Genomic DNA, 27,078 nt, shown 5'->3' with positions numbered 1-27,078 from the left:
AAAACTACTTGCCACTGCCAAGCCACTTCAGTCTTTACATTACGTCGACATCTTCTCTTTTCTATTCCAGCAAATTTACGTGAAGCAAAGCACACAGTAAAAATCGCAATGGTGCTGGCTAGGGGGGCCCTTGCACTGCCCAGGCCAAGTGCATGGGCAGTGTAGAGACCCCCGGGGCACCCTGCACCCCATCTCTGCCAGCCTTTACAAGGCGGGGCTACTGCCATGTAATTGCCAGCGGAAAAGGGACTCGTTCACCCCAGGGCAGTGGATTAGGACCGCCACCACTGCCAGACCAATGAAAAGTTGTGATCTGGCGGTGCTGGTGGTCAGACCGTGGCACGATTGCCACAGTCGTATTGTGGCTGCCCGACTGCCACCGAGACCCTGGTGGTGTCAAGACTGCCAGAGTTGTAATGATGCCCTTAGTCTAGTCCACAGGGGACCTGGGCATTCTCTAGCAGGGCTCCCACACTGTGAAACACACGTATCATGTAGCCTCGGCTCCCAGTCGGCCATCTTAGATTTTAATAACAAGGCTTTTCAAGGGCGATGGCCAGCTTCTCTCTGCCTGTGTTTGTTGCCAGCGCTAACAGTCCGGGAGGGGAATGCAAACACTTTGGAAATACCACACCTATCCCAACCATATTTCGGTGCCGGACGTCTTGTTGGGCTTTACATTATTTGTAAACATCTGAGGCTGAATGGTGAATAAACTGGCTACACTTTAGCTGATGAAAGGCAGTGTGGGGAAAACAAGGTGAGCAGGTGATAGCAAAGAGAAGGAAATGCTCTAGAGCTAGACAGCAGAAGAAGGAAGGAGGATTATAAGAGACAGAGAAGAGGGAGAGTGGAAGCAATGGAGAAATAATAAGAGAAAATGTAAAAAAAAAAAAAAAGCAAGGTCAAAAGAGACTGGAGATATAGGCAATGGAAATAGTGGCAGAGAAGTGACTGGTTGACCGAGCTGGAAGAAGAGGGAGCCTGAATAACTTCTGAAGGTGAACTGGCCGTGCAGTTCACTCAAGGACACAAGACACCGGGCCTCCGTGGTGACCCTCACCTCTCCTACTTGGGCCTGTGTCTGCTGCAGTCGCCTGTTACTGGTCAGGTTCGGAGGAGCTCCATGCGGTGGCCCTGCGGGAGCATCAGGACCTCCGGATGCTGGGGCGGTGGCGGGAGCAGACCTGTGGAAAACATTGGTACAGACAGTCAACTTTAAATCATCGAAACCATCTAAAGAGATCACTTTTTCCAATATCTCTCAGGAACCCACAGTGACAACAGGATGTAAGAGGTAATCACTCAGAGGAGGCATGGAATGGGCCCCTTTACACGATTTCTCGGCCACTGATCGCCTCGAATACACGGTCGCCTAGTAGGCAGGCTTTCTTACCCATCCTACAGTGGCTTGTTAGAGCCATCTACATGTCTTTTGTCAGACTGACATGAAGAGTGTACCAACTGTATGACGCTCCTACTATTTACAGAGTGGGGCGGGGGCATCTGCCTTAGTCAGGGGCCCAGGTGCAAGGGATGGTGTCTTACTGTGACCTGAGCAAGGCTATCACCTGATCCTTGTGCACCATAACCTCTGCTGTTTGAATTTATCATCATTATGTCCAATTGTACATTCCTTCAACAAGGGCTTTCATGCGGAGCTTCAACCCCTCTCACCTTTGGAAATGTCCTCTTGTCTCCGGAAAGGCCCCAGGACAGGGTACCTGGGAGCTCTTGTGTGATTAGAAACAGAACAATTCATCATCTATGCCTAGATCACCATATTGTGGCCTCAGAGAAGTGAGAATGTATTTCCACTAGTGAGGGATATGATTCAGTGCTCAAGTTAATGAAAGGAAAAAAAGGACACAAAACAGTAACGTTTCACGAGGATGAGTTGCAGTTAAGTTTTCAAAGGTGAGACATAGGTGCCATCACAGGGAAAAAAAGATAAAGAGAGCATGTGTTTGTCTTTATACCTGGACGTACATTAGCCAGCATACCAGAAGGAACAAATGTGACATCCTTCTCCCAGAAGACCAGCAGGACTAGGCCGGAAAGTTCATCCCAGGTGAGGTTGCAGCTCCACCCATCCAGCCCTTACAGGCCAGAGCAACATTCAGTGAAGCAGACAGGCTGTTGATATACCCCAAGTGAGGGTGGCCCTGACCTCAGCCCCGGTCCACTGTTTGTTGACTCTACCCAATCCGTAGACGGAATCCCTAAATGTCTACAAGGCGGTAGATCCCACTCCAGGCAGAAGAAGAATGGAACCAAAAATGTCTGAAGCTTTCATGAAGCCTGGGCTAAAATCTCCTACCTCTTCCCCAAACGCCATTTGTAAAGATAAATAAATAAATATATGCGTGACCACAAAGTATTTCTCAGGAGCCACTTGCCGGGGTTGCAGAACATCATGGTTGCATAGGCTTTATTATATCTCCAAGTCTATTTCTTCCACCGCGCTACACTTCATCCATCATCATATACCTTCTGCCTCTTTATTACACTCTTGCGAGTTATTTTTCATCCCTGCTTTCTCCATCGTCACGGTTTCCATATGTTTCATTCATCCTCCTGTCTGCCTTTTCTAACGTCCTCTTTCAAGTTCTGGGTCAAACTCTGCTGATGAAAAATAAATCCTAGTCTCAAAAATGAATGCTAGTGCCCACCACCTGTTGCTGGTGCCCACCACCTGCAGCCCCTGGCACAAATTAAGCCTAGCACATCTTACTTCTCTACTGACCTCAACTTCTTGAAGCTGGTGGCCAACCACATCCCAACAACAGTCAATCCAGTTGAAGAATCAGGGAAGATATAACCTGGATGCCACCCCGGCCCATCCATATCAATGCATCAAAAGGCATAATAGGGCATTGGAGGGGGCTCTGAAACATGCACCTCCTATACGCTGATATCCTTTATTGTAAACCTATGATGTAGGATGTGCACAACGCATTTGCTTTTTCACATTTGTTTTAGCATATACCACACTTTATCTGCTGTGAAACGAAAATAAACATGTTTCAATAACCACTTGTTAACCTGTGCTGTCTCGCCCTAGAAATTGACACTAATTCACAAAAATACCAGGGGTAGCAGAAGCAGCGTTATGCACCCTTTGCCACAGTAGAGTCAACGGATTGACCACTTGTCCCAAACTCATGCATCCAACGCTCTCTTACCTCTTGCTGGAGGGCAGGGAGGGAGGGATATACAAGCCCCGTCACTTTCTGCATCCACGACCTCCGTGACTTGGGTCAGCAAGGGCATTGCCATGGAAGACCTAGTAGCTGCCATCCCTGGCCACCCACAGCTAATGCTCGTGCCCCTAATGACTGATATTATTTATTTCTATCTCATTCAATAAAACCTTCAATAATTGCCAACCTTTTGGGATTGGAAATGCTTGTTTTGTTTTTTTCACGGCTTTTGCAAAACGTGATTGCTGGACAAGCTGCAGTGCCCTCGCAAAGCTAGACAAGAAACTGGATAAACACATAAACATGTTTTAGGTCTTGAACTGAAGGGGCCAACTTTGCATGTGAGCCTGATCCTTTCGAAGAGCCAGAAAGCCATCACTCAGTGGAGTTATAAAGCGGCTGGAATTGACTGTCCCATGCTGAAGTGAGCAGAATCAAAATGTGAATGAGACAATATCAGAATAATGAATAAAGACTGCTTGGCCGGAAGCCCCTATAAGTAAGTATTTTATACTTAACATTTTAGTAAAATCAGAAAGTCTTGGCTAATGCCAGACTTAAAAGGGCACCTTATTTTATGATTGAAGCGACAATCCTATTAACCCCTTAGCTGCTGGGCCGTTCCCCCCCCCTTGTTCTGAGCCCTTTTTTGGCTATTTGAGGAAGTTTGCGCTTAGGCCTTCATAACTTTTTGTCCACATAAGCTATCCACGCCAAATTTGCATCCTTTTTTCCAACATCCTAGGGATTCTAATGATACCCAGAGTTTGCGGTTTCCCCTGGAGGAGACCAAGAAATTAGCCAAAATACAGTGAAAATTTCGTTTTTTCCAAAAAAATGGGAAAAAAGGGCTGCCAAAGAAGGCTTGTGGTTTTTTCCCTGAAAATGGAATCAACAAAGGGTTTCTGGTGCTAAAATCACCATCTTCCCACCTTTCAGGAACGGGCAGACTTGAATGAGAAAACCACATTTTTCAACACAAATTTGGCATTTTACTGGGACATACCCCATTTTTACTATTTTGGTGCTTTCAGCCTCCTTCCAGTTAGTGACAGGAATGGGTGTGAAACCAATGCTGGATCCTGGACAGCTAAACATATCTGAAAACTAGACAAAATTCTGAATTCAGCAAGCGGTCATTTGTGTAGATCCTACAAGGTTTTCCTACAGAAAATAACAGCTGAAATAAAAAAATATTGAAATTGAGCTGAGAACAACAGCCCTTTTTCCTTATGTTTTACTCTGTAACTTTTTCCTGCGATGTCAGATTTTTGAAAGCAATATACCGTTATGTCTGCTGGACTCTTCTGGTTGCGGGAATATAAAGGGCTTGTAGGTTCATCAAGAACCCTAGGTACCCAGAGCCAATAAATGAGCTGCACCCTGCAGTTGGTTTTCATTCTATACTGGGTATACAGCAATTCATTTGCTGAAATATGAAGAGTGAAAAATAGGTATCAAGAAAACCTTTGCATTTCCAAAATGGGCTCAAGATAAGGTTTTAAGGAGCAGTGGTTATTTGCACATCTCTGAATTCCGGGGTGCCCATACTAGCATGTGAATTGCGGGGCATTTTTCAAATAGACGTCTTTTACACACTCTCTTATATTTGGAAGGAAAAAATGTAGAGAAAGATAAGGGGCAATAAGACTTGTTTTGCTATTCTATGTTCCCCCATGTTCCCCCAAGTTTCCCGATAAAAATGATACCTCACTTGCCCGCAACAGGAAATGCCCCAAAACACAACGTTGACACATCCCATTTTTTGACAGAAAACAGAGCTGTTTTTTGCAAAGTGCCTACCTGTAGATTTTGGTCTCTAGCTCAGCCGGCACCTAGGAAAACCTATCAACCCTGTGCATTTTTAAAAACTAGAGACCTAGGGGAATCCAAAATGGGGTGACTTGTGGGGTTCTGACCAGGTTCTGTTACCCAGAATCCTTTGCAAACCTCAAAATGTGGCTAAAATAACACGTTTTCCTCACATTTCGGTGACAGAAAGATCTGGAATCTGAGAGGAGACACAAATGTCCTTCCACGCAGCGTTCCCCCAAGTCTCCCGATAAAAATGATACCTCACTTGTGTGGGTAGGCCTAGCGCCCGCGACAGGAAATGCCCCAAAACATAATGCGGACACATCCCATTTTTTCATAGAAAACAGTGCCTACCTGTGGATTTTGGCCTCTAGCTCAGCCGGCACCTGGGGAAACCTAGCAAACCAGCGCATTTTTTAAAACTAGAAACCCAGGGGAATCCAAGATTGGGTGACTTGTGGGGCTCTGACCAGGTTCTGTTACCCAGAATCCTTTGCAAACATAACAAATTTGGCCAAAAAAACACTTTTTCCTCTCATTTCGGTGACAGAAAGTTCTGGAATCTGAGAGGAGCCACAAATTTCCTTCCACCCAGCATTCCCCCAAGTCTCCCGATAAAAATGGTACCTCACTTGTGTTGGTAGGCCTGGCGCCCACGACAAGAATAGATCACACAACGGTCAATGTTGGTCCTTACATGAGGCAGCTGTTGACCCTGGGGTGGTCCATTCCTGACGCAGGCACTAGGTGTAGGCACTCAGGTGGGGTAGTGTTTTTATCGGGACAGGTGAGGAATCACTGGGTGGTAGGAATATTGTGGATCCCAGCATATTCCTGTAGTTTGTGTGACAGAAATGCGAGAAAAATAGAGTTTTTATTCAACATTTCAGCTTTGCAGGGTATTCTGGGTAAGAAAACTTTGGGGAATCCACACAAGTCACACCTCTGTGGACTCCCCCGAATGTCTAGTTTCCAGAAATGTTTGGGTTTAGTGTGTTTCTCTATATGGCCGCCGAACCCAGGACCAAAAACACAGGTGCCTGCCTTACAAAACCAGTTTGTTTTGCGATAGATAATTTTGATGTCTCCACAATACGATTTGGGCGGTGGAATTTGGGGCTGAACTAAATTGGGCAGCTCCCAAGAGAGCACTCTCTCTCTGCTTGCCGCCGCATTCACCTGCTCTCTGGGTTGGGCTAACCCACTATTACTCAGTTGCACAGACTGCTTGCGAAGGGACAGCAGGACTGTCCTCATCACCTCCCTCATAATGTACTGGAAGAGGAGTTATTGAATGGGACTCCTCCGACTGAAAAATCACTCCCAGAGTCTGCGCATTGTCCTATCCCTCAGATGCTGTCTCAGTATCTGATGTCTCAGTCTCTGATCCTATGTCAGAGCTGTCCTCTATAACCCGAGTGACGGCAGCAGTCATCCATCAAGATGCCATCTCTGCTATTGGCTAAACTGTTGCTCTAAAACACTAGCCTACGTAGACAGTCACAAAATCGATGGTGTGTGTGAGATACGTGCAACAGTAGAGGCCACCTTACCTGCGCTTCTTCCCTCAATCAGCACGTTCTTTCAAGACACTCAACAAACCCCTTGTCACATACCATTCGTCACAGTCTTTAGCACCTCCTGCGCCCAGTCCAACAATCATTATTGGTGCTCAGACTCCCTCCTCCTCGGATTCCCTCATTACCACCCAGCAAAAGTGCCCTTCATCTCTCCATAGCCGCCCTCCACCCCGCACATACATTTCATTTGTATTATAGCGCAGGTAATGGCTGACTTTACTAATGTACAAAGCTATTTACATAAAATACAGATTTGCTCTTTTCAGTAGGCATATAAACCTTCTGCGCTTCTTTATGGCAATAAAACTGCCACTAGACAAGTCTGACCCTTTTGTAGCAGAAACATAATCACAATACTTACTTGACTTTTTTATTGCTGCCTAAAAGCTACAGTTGAAAAGCGTCCGTTGAAGTATGTGCATTGCTTTGAAGACGCAAGCTGCAACTGCAAGACAACTGGTGGCAAATCTATATACAAATATATATATATATATATATATATATATATATATATATATATATATATATATATATGTATATATATATATATATATATCACTTTTATATGTGGGTCTGTTTTCCTGGGGGCCGATCGCAGCCCCCAGGGAAACCACACACATATTGACAAAAGTGATATATATATATATATATAGATCTACCTCTATATATCTATATATCTATCTACATAGATATATCTATATATATATATATACATATATCTATATATATCTATAGATCTATCTATAGATATATCCATGTACATAGATATATCTACATAGATATATCTATACATATATATATATATATATATATATATATATTTTTTTTTTTTTAGTTGTTGTATAGTTTCCTTGGGGGCCAAAATGGCCCCCAGGGAAACCCTACAACAACTAAAAAAAATATTGCCCCCACAGGGGGTCGCCCTGCCCACGGGCGACCCCCTGTCCGTTTATTTATTTTTTGAAAAAAAAAAATAGCCCCCCGGGGGCACATACCTTTTAAAAAAAAAAAATATATGCCCCCGGGGGGGGGGGGGGGCGTTTTCCGAGCGGGCCGACCCCCCCAAGTGAAATCCCTGGTGTCTAGTGGTGTTTCCCGGCCCCCGATCGCAGCTGTGCTGTGATCGGGGACCAGGAAACACTTTCAGAAGGCCTCGTAAGAAAGGGGAGAGTCTCCCCTTTCTTACGAGGCCTTCCCGAACGTGGGGAAGGCCGTTTGTGGCCGTTTTCCCCATCGGAGCAGGAAGCAGCACCAAGGCTGCTTCCTGCTCCGATGGGGAAATCGACATTGTAAAGTCACAAACCAGGGGGAGACACGGAAGAGCTTCCGTGTCTCCCAGGGATAAAAAAAAAAAAAAAAAAGGATTTATTAACCCCCTCCCTGGTGTCAGCCACTGGGCGTGACCCACGCACTTAAGCGGTTAATCGTCTATATCGCCGAGGCGACCCTCCATCTTTTCATGACCTACCCTTCATTTTACCGTCTCACCCCCCAGTAAAATGAAATTATCAGTATTTTGCTTGGACAACCAGCAATATTACCAACTATATCAATAGAAAGTTAAAACTGGGAGTAATTTCAATGTCAAATGGCCCTTGCAAGACTGAAGGGTCGGGGCAATGATAAAGGGAGCTTCTATGTTTTTCACTGAAATAAAACGAATTTCAAGTTAAAATTCATTGACAGTACTTCAGAAAGCTACCACAATTCAGCCTTAAAGAGACAGGTATAACATGACCCAAGGCAGGAATCAGCTCCTTAATTCATTTGCATGATCTCTGCATTGGGAGTAAATTAAGGGTTTTTGGGGAGGAGTTAATGTTCAGCCTCTAAAAAATGACAAGTATTGGGTGGTGACAAGCTGCTCTCAACCCCTGGTTGATTTTTTGTAAAAGGTGCACGATTTTGACAAAAGAGACTGAGACTCTTGTGCACGGTGCCTTTGCTTAAGGAGTCCTTTCAAAATCCCAAGACAGCCTGCAGGTGGCATAAAAAATGCATGCAATGTTAAACAGCACAAAGAAAGTGGCCTTGTCTGCGATCTCCAAACAGCATCATTATCCGCAAATAAGAGGCATTAGCAAGCCACTGCAACCACTAGTCTTTGCATTGTTACTACACGCATAATAACTGTGTCTAGGGCTACTACTGAGCCACCATTCATGCAAGTACTATGAGGGCAAGCCTTTACACCTCACAGCATCATTTATACTTTGCCTATGTGCGTGAAACACACAGAGAATATGATGGAAAAATACAGCCTGGAATCACAATTTTCCTCATGTTCTCACCGCTCTGTTGTAGCTCTAAATGTGCAATTTTTTACCCCAACATTTGAAGTCTTTCCACTCAACTTCATCTTCACTCATTACAAGTCTTCATTCCCCAAAGACTTTTCCACCCAATTCGAAATAGTTCATCTTTGTACACCGCCTTCTCTTGGACGCACCATTAATCCTTTTTACCGGGAACTTTGACGTACCCACCCAAGGCCTAATTTGTTTGGATTTGGGAAGACGTCCTCTCATTAAAACAAAGGGTGACATCCCAGTTTCTGCATGGGGGGTGGACACACAGCCCATAATAACCTCAACTGCACTTCACAGTCCAGATGATTAGTCAATGGCATCTGTAAACTCTCATTGATTAATCTAGCAAACCTCTCAACAAGGCCATTGCTCACAGGATGATACAAAAAAGGTTTTCCTATGTTTATCAAAATAGAGATTACAAATAAACCTCACACTCCCTTGAGGACAAATGTGTCCCACTATCTGTCACCACCTCTTCTGGAACACCCTCCCTGGAAATCAAGTTATTAAAAAATGTAATCACATGAGGAAGTTCAAAAACTCCACATCTAGCCCAGACAGTGAGAAAACGAATCCATGACTACCACACCAAACCTAGGTACACCTTTTCTCACATTAATGAGACAGATGATATCTAACCCAAGTTTCTTCCATGCTTTTCTGGAATGGGTGCCGAATCCACTAGCCATGGAACAGTGACTAGGGACTTGTCACTAACTGTGTAGGGCATTCAATCTCTCATAAAATGCTCAACATTTCTTTCTAAACCTACCACCAAAAATTCTCCCTCACCTTTCTTTTCACATCCCTCATGGAAACATGAGCCTAACAACTTTGCTACGTAATTTCTCTGACAACTCTAGTACTTCTGTATATCTCAAATACCCTTCCACTGGGGCTCATTCCTGGTAATGGGCCAGTAAATAATCTTAAATCATCTTCTAAATTCATACACACAGGCCACCCTCACGATCATACTCCATCACTCTATTGATCTCTACCTTCCTCCACGGCTTCAGTATGGGACCTCCACAAGACCACACTAAGGAAAACACAACAACCTGGCCCTTCTGTAAGTGAACAATTTAACCCTAATTGTAAATTCTGAACCTCACAAATAACACCAAAAAATTCCAAAAGTGGTTCATGTCCCACCACCAAGTCAATGTCTCCAGCTCGGTGATGGAGTAAATGGCTTCAACCACCTCTAAACTGCCAGAATCAAGGCCTTCAGCTCATCCTAAACTGTAGAAGCTTTTATTTTTCAATACCACACAAGGATCTTGCAAATCAAATGGTTAAAGAGGAATGGCATGAGCAAATTCTTGCTTGACCTGTTGAAACTCCTCCTTGCAATCCTTGTTCCACACAAAGCTTTTGTTCTCCTTAAGAGGTTTACAGATGTAATAGGTCTTTTCTGCACAGCTAGGAATCAATCACACCTAAGAACAACTTCAACTGGTCCTACGCACCTGGTGTAGGGAAATTATAAAAAGCTCTAACTAAACTCTTTTGAGGTTCCCCACATCATGCTGGCAACTAAAAACCAAGACAATCCACTTTTGAGGCACCTGATTTTCACACTTGCGCCTTCAAGGTAACATGTTTGTCCTTTAAGATGCTCAATACTCAAACCAACTTCCTATCATTTGTATCCTTATTCTGACAGTAAACTAACAGATTATCTTGAAAAAGCACAACTCCACCTAAGTCCTTAAAAAAACTTTTCATAAGTTACTGGAAAATTTAGATCTCACAGATCTACATACATCTCTATAGCTCCATTAGCATATGGCTCAACACAACTAGGGATAAGAAATCAGAGCTCTCAATTGCTTTAATTATCTCCTATTTGCACATAATTTCTAATTCACTCCTCAACTCTGACCTGAAAGCTCATAGAACGCTTGTCACTGTATTAACAATGGAGCAGGCATCACACCTTAACTGTACACAATGGGAATACTCCTTGAGTTTTCCTAGTCTACGAGAGACCATGTCCTGAAATTCCTTAACCAATACACATCCCCCAAAGCACATACATAAGCATTCTTTCTGCAACAAAACTTGTTCTGGGTTGTTGGGCTCCAGAATGATTTCCAAACTTTTCTACCCGATCCATCCAAGCAAACAAGACTCACATCTAGCATTTTTGGTAGCGTAACTTTTGAGCGTTAGTGTAGCATCAAACGAACCCACTAAACCTACTACATTAATAGGCTTGCCCCGTAAGCCTCTGTGTTTACACGGGTCTCCCTCAAAACGATTCCCTCAAACTTTTCCCACTCATTGGTCCCTATTAAAGTTAATGGAGAACCTGAATTTGCCTTCATCTTAACAGGAGCACCGGACATATTAATAACACCATATGGTCTGTCGAAAGCACCCTTGTTGAACACACACTTGTTGGATCGAAGCTTTTTGTTACCTTCCACACTCCCCTACTCGCTTTCATCCCATCCACGGATAACAACACACATAAGGTCACATATTCATCACTACTACTAGACTCTAGAAGCAAAGTTCACTCTGAAGAAACGGATTTGTGTATCCTAATTGACGCAGATTTACGTACTCTAGTATCTCAACCTTTGTATTTACGTTTGTAAAAGAGACGGTCAATGGCAGGACCAAATTAAGCATTACCCAAATGTGGATTACTTCCACACCTATAAAACTACACCAATTTGCATTCTTACACTCGGTTTGTAGTTCTTCTTGGGTTTTTTAGCTACTGTCTTGACCTACAGTTTTTGTCTTATGCACGCTAATATATCAGCACACATCTCACAGGGTAATCACAAGCCTCGCAGAGTAATATCTACATAGGCCACACAGGCTAATATCACACTATACAGGCTGCAGGCTTCTAAAGTATAGGCCCAGCAAGAAAACACCTACAGAAACTCTCTTCACAGAGGGACCAGTTGCTGTTTGTGTGTGAAGAATGCACCTGGATCCGCGGCTGCCGCAACGCAAGGAGTCCTTTCCACTCCTTTCATCTGAAATGACAGCGCCATGTCTTATCCTCCTCCCATCTACCCACCTTTCCCAGATGCAGATCAAGAGGAGATGGACAGCATAAAACCACTTAAACCTGGCAGAAATCTAGAGAAGGATTTTTGTGCTTTCCTCTTCCAACTTTATAATTAATCACAAGCCTGTGGGATCCTTCATGGCACTGAGCCCAGAAAATATACCATGCTGCACCAGTCCTTATCAATGCTTAGCTGTACAGGTAATCCCTGATGGCACACCACAGCTGCCCTGGCTGAGGTGCCACTCAACAAGTCAAATACACAGGGGTGTAGCTGCATGGGTGCTAATTAAAAGGTGCTAGGGTAGAAATGCACTTTGCCCATGGCACCAAAAGACCTGCAGACATCTCCTGTGCCCTCTTCCCATCTCTCCTGCCTCGCAGGTGGACCTGGCTGGTCTGCTCCTCATCATAGTTTGTATTTCTATTTACTTTTTTATATATCACAGACATTATCCCAGGCCATGTTCCAGAGCCTCAAGGAAAAGAGTAGAAAATGGTAAACATTTATTAATCACAAAGGTATCATGAAAAGATGCATATTTACATTTCGGAACAAGATTAGGGTTGACATTGTTTTCTCATGGTATTTCGGTCTGCATATTCGGTTACAGTTTTACAATACATGTTATTTGTATAGCGCTTACTACCCCTGTGATGAGGCATCAAAGCACTTTACGGTCAGTAGCACGCTACCCAGAGCCTAGTTAGTGGTCAGTCCATTGGTTATTGGGGTTATTTTTGCATTCTCTTTCCGTGCATTCCAGCCAGTTTCTTTGTGATAATTGTTGACATAGACGTGATTATTACGGGAGCTACGTGAGGCACTATTGCTAGCTGGAATTAATATTGTTATGGTTTCCAAAGAGACTTAAGGCAGATAGACATGTGATTTTTAGAGTAACTTGAATACACATGAGGGAGACGGAAAGTAGAATGAAGCAGAGGTCGATTTAAAAAACAAGTGACGGAAGGTCAGTTTTTCATGCAGGATTTTAAGGGTTATAAGAGGTCGATAATTTTTGCATGCAATTTGTGGATGTAAACCTGTTGAAAGAAACAGTTTCAAAAGTATGTCTCACAATAAAAAAAGGAAGCACAGTGTGACAAACAAGAGCCTCTTACACTACACTACATCATTTTTAATGCTATAAAGTATTGGCATTTATGCAAATTATATGCACCATAAACAATATATTTTATAAAATCTTTGTAAACATCCACCAGCTTAAAAATATAACATGACAATTAATATAGACACATTGCAGTAACCATTAGTATTCTCAGTGCCGGGTTTGAGACCCATTCAGTGTCTGGATTTGACGGTGCAGGCCCCTTGATCTGCCTGTACCTGAAGAGCACCCCCACAGAGCAGACACCATGTCCAGCAGAATGGATGTGTTCGGGCCACCTTCTCCTTCTAGGATCCACCAAGCCTCCTAGTGGCAGATAGAAGTATCATATCCAATGAGGAGAAAACCCAGCATCGAGTTATAATGGCTTGTTGTGCATCATACAAGCTCTTTGGCCTACAATGACCGTACACGTGAAATTTTAAAGCACCTGGTAAACAGATTCTATACCCTACAGGCTACCTGTAGGCATGATTGGAAACCTCACCCATAAAATGAAACTCAGGCTGGGTGACAGTGCATTATAATGTACATATTGATATTCAAATTATAAATAGTACTTTAAGTAGTGTGCATATGCTACGTACTATACATGTAAACAGGAAGGCAATAGGCAACTCGACCTGCTATCCATCGAGCTTTGTATAGTGCTCTGAAACAAGATGGGTTAAATCAGCACTTTATAAAAGACTACAACTAAAAACGAGCATTGGCAAAGCCCAAGGATCTAGCTTGCATTTTAGGCAGTGACTAAAATATGGAAATAAACTTGCTGCAGTGAAAAAACAAAGCATAAACCGTTTGTTTCCTATACATAAATAAATCTACGAGATAAATAATTTAATGTGTTTTGATGGAGTGTACTTTTGAGATATAAAATCGTCACTCATGCAATGCAGTGTTCACACCTAAGGGAAGGTGGAATAATACACCAAACAGCCAATAGCTCGAGGTGAGAGGGAAATACTCCTCTGGGCACAGCAAAAGCCTAGTCTGGGTATGTTCAAAGGATCAGGGGCCTAGCTATCATTGCTACAGCAGGTGCAGTGCACTGGGGACCACAGGCCCCAGGGGCCCATTGACCCTTGATAATTGCTGTATTTTATCACTCACCAGCAGTCAAAGGGGCCATTTTTTTGCTTGCACCAGAGCCCATGGCATCCTTGCTAGCTAGATTAGCAGCTTGGTAACAGTGGGTTATGCAGGCAGCTGCCATGTCATGTCAGACTCAAAAAATAAATTCAAAAGTGAAAGGAGCAAAGATTTCTCCCAACAGATGCCATGGGGAGCATATCAGTGAGTAGAGGAAAGGAAAGGGGTAGGCGATCGTTTTTAATAGAGAGTAGAGGCCAGAGTGGAGAGTCGCGATTTTAATCCGTGTTTGTGCAGAATCCACCAAGTAAATCCATAATTGGCCAGAGAGACTCCTGGAAACAATTGCCCACAGATGAAGTTAATGTAGCCAATAAGAGCTGGACCCCTCCTGCGGGTTGTGGGAGTTGCTGAGCACAGCACGCTTCAAGGAGACGCAGCCCCTGACACATGGACCCTGTGAGAAGGGCTGGGTCCTTCCGCTTGTGGCTGCTTTCTAACCACAATGCAGGAATCATGGTTTGATAGCTCTGTGGGGTGTCCCAAGCATCAATGATCAAAGTTTAGAGGTTGCCGCTCCCCGGAATGGCGGGAATTCCTCTGCCACCCCTTCCAAGTCTCAGCCTTCCAAGACTTTAATTTACATGATCATGGTGCAGCGGCTCCCATGAGCAAGTAAGCACTTAGCAAAGCAACAAACACCAGAAAGGAGCACTTCAGAAGGGGGTGGGAACAAAGGACAACGAGGAGGCAGATGGAAACGTGCAGTTTCCTTGGTGGGGGCGTCAAGTGTTGCAGCCCTGCCCCCCTTCTTGCAGCGCATCATCCCTCATCTGGGGCAAGTCTCCCATCTTGGAGCACAGTCTCATCCTCGGTCATTCTTATTGGTGCCATTGATTGGAAAGAGTCGCGCGCCAGAGCCTTTAGTCTAAAGACCCTCAAACCTCATCCCTGTGGGCTCCAAGCCTCGCGATCTCTGCCCAGGCGTTGCTGAGGGCCCGGGTAGACATGAGTGGGCCCCTGAAGTGCCGGGCAGGGTTTCCAAAGTAACTTGGACTGGAGATAAAACTCATGATTACAGAGGGATGAGTGGAGGTGGACTATGAAATACCCCGCAGTGGCGTAACAAAGGCCCCCGAGGCCCCCGTGGTGCGGGGGGACTCGAGCCCCAGGGGCCCCCCTCAGCACTGTACACTGCCCCTGACTGGGACGGGGGAAGGGGTCCCCTAGAGGTAGTTAGCAGGGGGGCTCCCTTAAGTTTCGCTACGCCACTGATAGCCCGGTATTCAGTTCCTTTTGTTAACAGACCACTAACTATTCCTTGTCACAAAGCAATGGAGCTTCAAAAGCAGCTTCATCAACCTGAGTCTGGGATTAATCCCTTCTGTATATATTTTTGTCTATAATACTCCACTTTAAATTCCCTGAATACATCTTCCTAGGTTTAAGTTCACAAAACACTAAAATACTCAACAACAAATTCAATATGGCCTCCCCTTCCCTGTGGATCTGAATACCACTGTATCATTTTGAAAAGCGACGAAGCCATTCATATATTTCAACAGATTACTCCCTAACACTCTATACCACTGAGGCCACTCGAAGCCCAAAACCAGACTAGAAACCACAGTCAGCCCTTTAAAAAATGTTCAGCGCACTCTCCACTGCAAGGGGTTGCATCTCGGACGGGGCCATGGGTGCATGGTTTGGTCATGGCAGCCCATCCTGGTCTGAAAGCAGACCTTGAGCGCAAGCCTAACCCGGAAATCCCAGAGGGGCAGAGTGGCCAGGAGTTTCTGTCCGAGCAGCATCCACGTTCACTGGAAAACAATGCCAGGTAAGATAGAAGCTACCACATCCCTCAACCCTTCTGAAATACATCCTCACAATAAGCAGATCTTAAATCCAGTTTGGAGAAGCATTTCCAATAACCTAGGGTTGCATTTAACTCAGCAGTCTTGGATTATGGATTACCCTCAACCAGCTTTGGTTTGGTTTGAACTCCTGATTGCAATGGGCACATTGTTCACGATTATGCTTCTAAGCTACAACAATTGGGAAAGGTAGGTGGAGGGTTAAATACATTCAGTAATTGTCTTTGAACATAGTAAATCCCACTCTTACAGTCAAAGTAAGATTTGTGTAATTACATTCAAAGGTCACTAACATTATCAGAAACTACTGCGTGCTTCTTTCAAGCCCCTGGATGGTCAGCCTTAGGCACAGACCGCAGAGAAGGGGCCACTGGCCGCAAAGACTCGAAACCAAGTAAGTCTAGTTATCCTGGTGGTCTGGGGCAACCCATGCCACAGACTGGCGCTCCCTGCACTGGTTAACCCAGATCGCATGCCCGAAGATGAGTCCATCTCAGTGAAAGGGTTTAGGTGGGCTGAAGAGGGACCCCCCTGGGCAGAGCTGTCCATGAAGGTGCAATGGACCAAGCCTCAGATGGATAGACATGTTCCCTGGGTTAGATGTTGAATGTTTCTTAGGGGATAACCCACTGAAATGTTCTATCATTTCTTTTTCTCCTCGCTCTTTCTCTAGGCCCTTTGTCTTTGCCCTCATTTGCTATCTTGCTGTTCTAATTCATCTTTCCCTTTGTCTCCGTCTCTTTTCTCTCTTCCATTCCTCTATTTTCCTTATTTTGAATCTCCTCCTTTTCTATCTTCTTTCTTCCCTTTGCCCTTTTCTTCCTCTTTCAAATTTGGCTCCTTTGATTCTGAGCCCTCTTTCTCCTTCCATGTCTCACTTACTGTGTGCCCTGTCTTACTCTTCTTTCTTTTCTCTCTCACTTCCCCCTACTCTTTCCACTCTCCTGCCTCTATGACTCTCCCTTGCCTTCTCCTTTCCTTCTGTATCTCCACTTTGTCTGAACACCATCCTTATTCTTCAGCCTAGTTTCCCTTCCTTCTCACTTTCTGCCTCTTTTTCTCTTTCTCTATCTGTTTTACTTTAGCTTTCTTTCCATCTATCACTGTTTTCTTTCTTTCCTCTTGCCTCCTACGCATCTCTCCCCTTCATTTCTCTTCCCATCTATCATCTTCCTTCCTTATTGTATTATTTTTTTCCTCTTGAGTGTCTTGGTTGCTCATTTGCTCTCTCCTCCCCCCCTTCCCCGCTTCTTTCATCATGTTCTCTTTCCTCACTCCCATTCTCTCCTTTTCCTCCCCTTCTTTTCTCTCCCTTCCTCTTCCCACCATGTATCCCGCTCGCCTTTCACTTCCACCCTCTCTCTCTCCCTCTTTGTATCTGCCCCATTTTTCTCTTGTCTTTGACTCACCCTTTTACCTTCATCTCATATTCTCTTTCCCTCCACCTTTTATCTCACCTCTGCCACTCTCTCTCGCCTTCCTCATACTTTTCTGTCGTGAATCTACTCCTCTTCTCTTCTGTTGTCCTCTTTCATTTCCAAGTCTTTTTTCTCTTTCTTTATTTTCTACACTATCACCCTCTCAAACTATATCACAGCGCCTGCTCCCTCAAATAGCCAATGCACTAGATCTATCCAAAACAAGACACTAGGACATCAGAACTCACCTCTTTTTCTTTCTATCTCCACAGAAACAAGTATAAACAACCATCAATACACCAGCACATAATACATCCAAGAAACCCAACCCATACAGATAGATGCTCCAAAATTCTACTAACATCCAGTCTGTACAATACCAGCCTTGGAGAACAATATTTTAAAAAAGTAATTGCTTTAAAAGAACTTCGATTTAATAAATGAGCAACTTTCAACTGCTTGACTTGTGAACCCTCCATGTAGGCTAAGATAGCAGGACATTAGAACTGCATTGGGAATCCTCAAACACGTCTACTCTACAGATTTAGGTTTGACTCCTAGATAAGTGACCACCCATACAATCACCTTAAGTTACATCTCCCAAGTCAAGAATCCCTAACGCAGAAGATACATCGATTCCAAAATGTCAAGCACCTTAGCCAGGATGTAGGTGTCCCCTGCATAAAGAGCTGGACACTCTGGTAAATGATAAACCAAGACTGGGAAACATGGAACCAGGGGCAATGGGTAGGACTTAACCACACTAGCATAATGACAAGTACTTACAATCTCAAGCATTAGTCTAAAAATATCTATCGGCCTAGAGTAAGGAATGCACAATACAGGTCAACATGATGAGATGCTAATTCAACATCAGGATAATTACTATAACAGCTAGCTAGAAGAGCTACTACAGTACAGCTACTTGCTCCAGCCACACGTAGAGAAATTAGAAAAACACAACGCCTTAAATCCGGATCTGCAATGGACTTGCGTCTTGCAAACATAAGATGACGTGTGTTAGGCGGCAAGCAGAAAGACCAGGAACCCTTCAATGAGCCAACGAACAGAAAGGAGCCACAATTCTAACAGGGGTTAGGATGGAAGATATTTCAAAACAGCTAATATTCAGATAATTGAATGAAGGCCTCTGCTCCGCTCTGAGATGGGGACCACATCCATCGCCAAAGAGCAGGAAAGAGACCAGAGTGAAGACAGAGCCACCCGACTTAGGGCCTGATTTAGAGTTTGGTGACCGGGCTACTTGTCACAAACGTGATGGGTATCCCGTCCACCATGTTACGAGTGCCAAAGGATATCATGGACTTGCACTATGAGGACGGGATACCTGACACGTGCACATTTGTGATGGAGTAGCCTGTCCGCCAAACGCTAAATCTGGCACCTAGTCCTTTTCAGCATGGCCAAAGTGAAAGGTGACCAGGACCTGCACTTAATCATTTCTTGAAACTAATGGGAGGTGAGAGGGAAACCCATACTGGCCTTTCTGCAATTTCAGGCCAGACTCTCTTGTTTTCAGAACATATGTAAGAAGTAGAGAAGATGCAGTCTACTGGTTGCAGGAAAACTGAGGCCAACCTCATCTGGAGGGCTTGTTTTCTTCTTGGCTTGGGGTTTAGGCCACAGAGTCAGGATTTATGCTCCTTTTCTGCTGGAGGTACCAAGGCTCGGCCTTCCACAACTGGAAAGACAGGAGAATTGCTAACAAGACCCAGTTGTCGGTTGTCTGTGTTATTAAACACTTGCAAGACAAAAGCACTATGCCTCCCACAATGCACTGTTCTGGACTTGAATCTGCACCCGTGCCTTGGTGTAGGTCACCATGCAGCCATATATTATATTGACCTCATTGCTTCTCTTAGCGCGACTGATATCTTCAGTGGGTTCAGACCTTACACTGGTATGCGTATTGCTCGAATGAGTGGCTTTTCCACCTCACCCGTTACTCATCAATAATGAACCAGGCACCAGAGACTAAGCTGTGCTTGAGGCCCCTGGGAGTGAACTGTGTGCTGTGCACCTGGGCCCTCAATCCGGTGCCTGGGCAATGTTGTTAGCCCTGCCCATGTGGAGAAGGGCAGCCATTTCCTTTTGAGCAGCATGATAGAAAACAACCCAGGGGTAGGGGGAGAGTTCTGTAGTGATACAAGTGATTCAAAGATGACATTGCTCAGCTCAAAGAGCAAAACTATAAAACCTAGAATGGCAGAAGCCCTAGTATGAGGCCAAGGAAGCCAAAGCCACTGAAAAATACAAAGGAGTGTTTCATAGTGCCATGAAGTGAGACAAAAAGTCATACTTTGCTGACTGCATCAGCGAAGCTCCCATGCAAATTATTGAACTTTTCACTACGTACCAGGCACTGTCTGATCGAGACACCTTGACAATCACTCATGTGCCTCACAATATTGTTCACGCATACTTGAATTCTTCTACTTTAAAATCAAAAAACTCTGCAATGATTTTGCTAACACACTGGTACAACTGCAATCTCCCCACCCTGCCACCTCTGAACAAGCTTTTTTCCCCAAATTCCAACATCTTGAAACTGTTAAGGTCATACATTTTGCCTGAAGACACAAGCGCCAAAGTCCTGTACACACCCCTGCTCAGCGGCATGTTATAAACACTCCCCCCTCACTATAATCTTTCAAGGGTTGTCACTGTTCCTCCCAAACATGCCATCATCACCCTTCTCCTGGAAGAGTGTCTCAAACCAAAGGATAGTGGTAAACTGTCTGCATACCTCCAACCTTCCTATAGCCAGCAAATCCTCCAAAGTATGGCAAAGGGTCAAATTCGAAAGTATGTGAAACAAAGTCTTATTGTCCACATCCATCAATCAGGATTCAGGCCCATATGGGGCGCAGGATTCTTCTTAGTAAACATCAGCGACAACTTCCTTCTCTCAGTGGACAAAGGTAAGACAGCACTTCTCATTCTTCTGGACCTCTCCGCTGGCCATGGCACAGCCAACCACACAAGACTGCTGGAAAAGCCTGGAAAAGGGCTGGCACATGAAGACCAACTCTACTATGGAATCAATCATTTCTTGTCAAAAGAAATCACAAAGTAAGATCAGGTCAATCAAGACATCTGCACACCCAGTGTCATGTAGCGATGTTCTATAGGATCATTCCTCTCAGATGAACATCTCTATAAACCCCAAGGCAAACCTTCTTGAGCAGTATGAGGTGAATTAGCTGAACTTCTAAATGTGCTTTCGCAATAACTAAATCCACACCTGGGTGGGTAACAGAGATGTTAGAACCTATACTACCTTGTACATTTCTGTAGACCAATGGGGGCTTTTACAGCACAAATGGAGCTAAACAGAGATTCTAAGAGTGTGAAAAACAGAGCTTGACAGATTACCCTTTAGCTAGCCTGCAGGCCTGCATACCCCTCCATCATTCGCTTCAATGCTAAGAAACCTGCAAATCATTTTTGACTCAGAAGGTTACTTTGCCTCCAAACTCTGCCACAAGTCAATGCAGCTCTCGCTCTCATCTCTGAAGATTCCACCTTCTACTCCAAAATGACCACAGGCTGGAGCTGATGAGAGTGCTTGATATAATACATCTCGAATACAGCACTAGGACAGGCTCCATAAGAAGCTCATTGCCAGGCTTCCAAGACTTCAGAACTAGCCAGCCAAACTGCACTTAAACCTCTGGAAGTGCAACTCTATTAAACCTGCTTTCAGTGTGCCCATTGGACTCCAATAGCACCAAGGATGAAGTTCAAGGTCCTCTGCACCAGTCATAAAGCATAGAGGAACAAGCCCAGAGTACTTGTAGACCCTAGGAACACACTGTACCCCATCTAGAAACATTCATCCAGCGACAATGAATTTGATCATCGCAAAAGTCTTTCAAGACACAGCAACATGCAAATTCCAGTGGTTCAAGACTCTAGATTGTGGAATTCCATGATTCCATGAAACCAGACATGAGATCCAAGCCAAATCACATTCTACTCAGTAAACCCTTAAGGAGCAAGCTTTTTGGAATTTTTTCAACTACATTCATCACAGAAAAGGGGTTTAATAAGTGGCATGATAAAACTTGCGGAGCCCCCCCTGCAAAGTACATGGCGCCCCCCACTCCCTGAGCCACCACCTACACCTTTTGCTGTGGGGGACCCTTGGAGCTCAGGCCTCCCGCCCCACACCGCACCATGGGGGCCGTGGGGTCTAATGCTACGCCGCTGGCTGTAATTGAGGAATACTGGTTATGGGTTTCCATCCCCCCGATTGGACGGTAATGCCTCTCCTCTTGACCTGCATTTTTCATTATCTTCAGTGGTCCCCTGATGTAATGAAAGGAAATACGTAGTTGTGAAAAACTGCCACTTTTAGCATTGTCACCCTCCTTTTTGTGGACTTGTGCTAATGATTTTCAGAACTCTGCACACTGGAGTACTGCTGTCCCTTCCACAATGCATGGGCTCTGACCCCCAAGCCATGGTAAAATTAACTATCCCCAAAGGGCATATTTAACGTTCCATAACGGCCAGAGTATAAGTGTAAGAAAATATCTCAGCGCATCAGAAAGTTAAATGTCCCGTACGGAATGCAGCACCAATTGTGCCAATCACTGTGCTGACAAAGAAAATATGGCATCAGGTTTCCTGCAGCTTTCAAACTTGTCTGCAGATCTGTCAAATTAAGGCTTTTAATAGGAGCGAAAGTATGTTAATTCTGTATATTTAAATTCCAATTAAATTGTGAAGTCAGATTTTTTAGACATATACAACTTAAAAAACAAAAACACTTTCCCTGCCTGAAGCCCATGTAAGCTAATACATTGGCCTGTGTGCACCCGGCCTGTCAGTGCTACTTTGATGGTGTGTGAAGTTAAGCAGGGCAGTTTAGATGTGTCCAGGAACTTCACTAACTTAAAAGGGACCAGGAGAGAAATGTATGTGTATTTCTCAGAGATAAAGGAAGCCTAGAAAAGACATCTCAAGGCACACTTTTGCCTCCTGGCTTTAGTTTCAGTGGAGGAGGAGCTCTCCACAGAACCACTTTGCAGTGGTTGAGTGGGTGGGGACTGCCATTACCTTAAACACCCCTCGACGTGCCACAGGGTCCCTTGAGGGTGAGAAAGATTTTGCCAAGTTGAAATTAACTGAATATGGTGTACTGTGGTTTAGTTTGCTTTGAGACAAATAGGATGTTCTGCAAAAGATGAATGTTTTGCCCTGGGAGACTTTTTGTCCATTTGTCACAGAGTCTCCAGGAGTCATCCCCATCCACTGGCTAGTGAATGAAACAAAAGTAGCACTTTACCCTCAGAACACTTCCTGGACATGTGACAGAACAGAGGAGGCCTCGACCTGCTGTCTGGACCCTGACTTGTCTGCCTTGTGCCCAGGAATAAGATGTGGATGCCAAATATTAGCTGCCTAATCTTCTGTGTGGCTACAGGGATAAAACAAGCCACAATAAACCTTTTTCCTGGTAAGTCTTATAAGTGGCTAAGGGAAACTGCTGCTGAAAATCTAAGAAGTTGGGACTTTCAAGACCTCCACAGCTTTAGCGAGACCTTGAGGCTAAGGTGTCCAATTTAAAAAGGACTTTGGCAGGCTTCAACTTCAGGATTGCCACTTGGAAGATTCTGAACTTTCAACTCAGTGCTTTTCTCACCAAACACAACAGCTTCAGCAAAACCTTGTTCAGTGGCTATCTAGATTCAAATGGACTTCATCGGATGAAGCTTTCAAACTTTCCATGCTGCAGGATCATGACGTCCATGAAAAAGACTAAGGGCCTGATTTCGTTGACAGATGGCTCGTCTGTCGAAATATAAATCCAGTGGGATATAATGGAATTTATATTTCGGGAGATGGGCTATATGTCATCGTTGTGACGGAGTGGCCCGTACACTGAAATCTAAATCAGGCCCTAAGTCATAAGGTAAAAACTTTGACTGAGACAACTCTCTGGGTGTATCTGTCACGTGCTCCATTGCAGTCAGCCTGAAAATGTGCCCAGGTCCCGGTCAACCGCGAACAGTGCTTTTGTGATGGCACTTTACTTTTTCTTTGTGCTTTTTGCCTTAAAACTTTAAAATTCATATTACCGGACCCCCCTTATTAAACATTTGTTATTTGGTGCCATTTTTTTAATTCAATTTTTCTTAATTTTTGGAAACTGGTTGTGGGATATTTATTGAGTTGTGTGTTGACTTTATGACTGTTTTAATGTTGCTAACTAGTTTGCAAAGTTTCCTAAATTAACCCTGTCTGCTCTGGCCATAGCTATTAAGGGTTTAGGCCAGGTTTAAATTATTCAAACTGTGTGTCTGACCTAATAGAATGTTGGGAAATATTACTTGGATAAGACTCATATCCTCCCTAACTAATAATCCATTTTCTTACAGCAGTATATTAAACAATACTTGCATAAATACATGTATGCTGAGATATTATTTTGCTCATGAAAATGCCAAGTTCAGAACGAAAAACCCCAAAGTCAACACCAGTTAAAATTGTGGTGCAGAATCTGTGCAAAAACCCCAAAATATTGTTTTACTATCAACAGGTAGCATTTCTCACCATTGGTCAAATTCAGTAAGCCCTACAATATAGGATGGTACAAATAAGTGATAGATGCCCCCATAGGTGCATTAAATCTCGGACAGGTACAGCATGGGTCTCCATTTGATGACCCTACCAGAGAGATTACATCTGGATTTAAAAATTAGGCAAGCAAAAACCACTCCAAGCAGTCATGCAGACCTCTTATGTGCTGGCCAGGGCCCAGAGGGTGGTCTTGTCCATACTCTTGAAAATACACCAACTTTGGTCTAAATGTGTGACCCAATTTCAACATTTTGGGGATCTCGTTTGACTAATTTTTCCGTTCACTGAGTACATTAACCAATAACTTGAGAGGTCACTGAAGGATGGTTGCAGCTTTTCAAAACTTTTAAGTATTTTCAGAAGGTGGTAGTGAGAGACATTAAACATAGACATATACTGTGGGGCATATTTATGAGAAAGTGGTGCATCGGTCCCCATGCACCACTTCCCTTGCATCGCCCTGCTCCACCTAACGACACCATGGTTGTGCCGTAATTACAATACGGCGCACCATGGTGGTCGTTACCAAAACAGCATCATAATTTTTACTGTTTTGCTGCACTAGCGTCAAAAATGTTGATGCTGGTTCAGCCAAACCCAGTGAGGCCCACTAATTTTAATGGGTGTGTCTTTTTAACGCTTGCCTCAAGCAGGCGTTAAAAATGACGGACAAAATGTCAGCGTAAAATCTAGTAAATTTCACTGCACCATTTTTTCAGGACTCCCTGCGTGGGAATGCCTCTCTTGCACACATTATGCTTGACGCAGCCATAATGTGGCGAAAGGGGTTGCAAAGTGGAGCAATGCATGCATTGCACCACTTTGAAAATCTGGTGAGGGGGAAAGGCCACCTTAGTGCCAAAAAACTTACGGTATGGCGGCAATAAGGCATTGCAAGGGGCATACAAATATGCCCCTATATGATTCAGAAGGTAACTGTTTTGCATTTTGTAAGGTGGACACTTTAAATGTTTTCTAAATTGCAAACTCCATGAGTTACATTTTGTGTTTAACTGTACTTAAATGTGTGCCTTTTTTTAATTGTGCCTCCCACACATTCTCCAGAAGAATGAGGTCTCGCTGGCCCCTACTAAAAGAGAAGTAAATATTCTTTTTACTCAAATCCCCTTTGACTCCCTTACCCCCTTCCTCATACCGCAAGGTTTCACTTTTAGGAGGCGACCTCAACTAGAGTACGCTGAGCCAAGCACAGCTCACGGGTTTACTAAAGGATGATGAAACACATCAAAAATTGGGTGATCAATCCTGTGAAATTTTCCATACAATTGACTTGTACCTGTACTTCAGGAGCAACAAAAGTGTAAACATATTTTTACTCTTCAAAAGTTTTGAAAAATAGAAAAAATGAAGGATGTCTGTTCCCAAAATGTTTGAATGTAAATCCAATGTTCCTTGAGCTACTGTGCAGGCAAGTCACAGTGCAAGAGCACATGCTGGCTCATGAAATAAGGCTAAATCCAAGAGCACATTTTAGTAACAGGAAGCAAGACAGCACCGAACCCGGACCTTCTCTCAGGGGGGTCAGACGACGCAGACTTTGTTACTTCTCCTTCTCCAAGGTAGCCCCAGTAGTCCTTCCCAATCTACCAAATTGCCTTGTTTCTTCTGCTGGCTGGATTAAACACAGAGGATCCAGATACCCTGGTGGCAACAGACAGTGTCAATCTTACACAGTGAAAGGAGATGACAGAGGATGGCCAGAAGCCTACAGACAGGTTGGTAAGAACCAGCCAAGGCGCAGTCTGCAAGGCTCACGTTCCCTTGGAAGGGTGCTTCAGTGGATGGATGTGTTGGAATGGATGGCTGGAGTTTGCTTGTGGAAAGAATGTAGAATTAGGAAAATATTCAGGAGTAGTCATCATTCACTGAGAAAGCAAGATGCCCAAGAGCAATGACAGCATCTTTTGAGAGTGCACTGGTGGATCACCCACAGGAGAGTGGTCCTGATGCAATGGTTGCCTGCTGGAGTGTACAAAGACTATTCTGGAGCTATGAGAGGAGAAAGTGGAGGTAATATAGTCAGGTGGAAGTTTCAGTACTGAGGACATTTATTAAGCCCCCAGAACAATACAAAATAGAGACCGGGATTTTGTAATAAGGAAAATATGGTGTTCAAAGGCTGCATGGTTAAGAATTTGGAATCATGTAAATGGGTCACCTGTAAAATGCTATTCATTTTAAGGGCCGCTGGGGAACTTTTAAATAATGACTCCCTGACTTAAATGAGCTCTGGGACCCCTGTCAAAAATCAGGAATAAAGGGATAAAAGACCAGGCAAAGAGGTCAGACAACGGGTTTTCAAGAGTTAAAAAAACAACAACTACAGTCACTGGTACTGAAGGAATGAGCGAAGGGTGGTGCTCGGCTTGCTATCACGTATGGCATTAGATGTAAGACACTGAATATCCTAGACCTAACCTCACACCCATAGTGCTGGCAAGTGTGGGGTTTGATGTCATCAGTTCTCGGGTGACAAAAGGGTAGAAGGAGCTCTAGTTTCCCTGGTTGCATTAGATGATGACTTAGAGACGAGGAAAGGCCAGGTGGTCAAGAGCACCTTATCCCCAGGGAACCTAGGAATAGTTCTTGAACACGAGGGTACCTTCAATGGATAGTGGTCTCTCCAGTGAAAATGGCAGTGGTCATTCCAAGTTACACAGTCAATGCATTCTGCACAACAATATGTGCAGCTTCAGTCATTGTGTTGGCTGTGACTAGGTTGCAGGCAGTGAAACAGGAGAATACTGAAGAGTGGCCCCTAGTCAAGAGAGCAAACGTAGGATAATAGGATAAGGTAAAACTGGAACATAAGCATGGTAGTTTTGACAATCCCAAGTGAGTTATTGGAGCCAGATGTGGGTGAAAATGGGACATTACTTGTGCGTTAGAAGAGCTGCCCAGTTGTGGCAGAAGAACGTACCAAAAAGTAGTAGGAACCTGGTATGATACATCATCAGTGTACTGGCTCATAAGACTGCATGAGC

At 44.1% G+C, this 27,078-nt stretch overlaps 1 protein-coding gene across 1 annotated transcript in view; it reads right to left on the bottom strand.

Moving 5' to 3' along the window:
- The window catches only part of VAMP1 (vesicle associated membrane protein 1), a 72,986-nt gene that overhangs the window by 10,896 nt on the left and 35,012 nt on the right, over positions 1 to 27,078 (bottom strand). The window contains exon 2 of the mRNA XM_069243114.1: positions 1,064 to 1,187. Within this exon, the coding sequence (XP_069099215.1) occupies positions 1,064 to 1,187 (124 nt within the window). The remainder of the gene's footprint in view (positions 1 to 1,063; positions 1,188 to 27,078) is intronic.

This window comes from Pleurodeles waltl, chromosome 7, assembly GCF_031143425.1.
Source record: "Pleurodeles waltl isolate 20211129_DDA chromosome 7, aPleWal1.hap1.20221129, whole genome shotgun sequence".
Taxonomy (NCBI): Eukaryota; Metazoa; Chordata; class Amphibia; order Caudata; family Salamandridae; genus Pleurodeles; species Pleurodeles waltl.
This window is presented reverse-complemented; position numbering and strand designations above follow the sequence as displayed.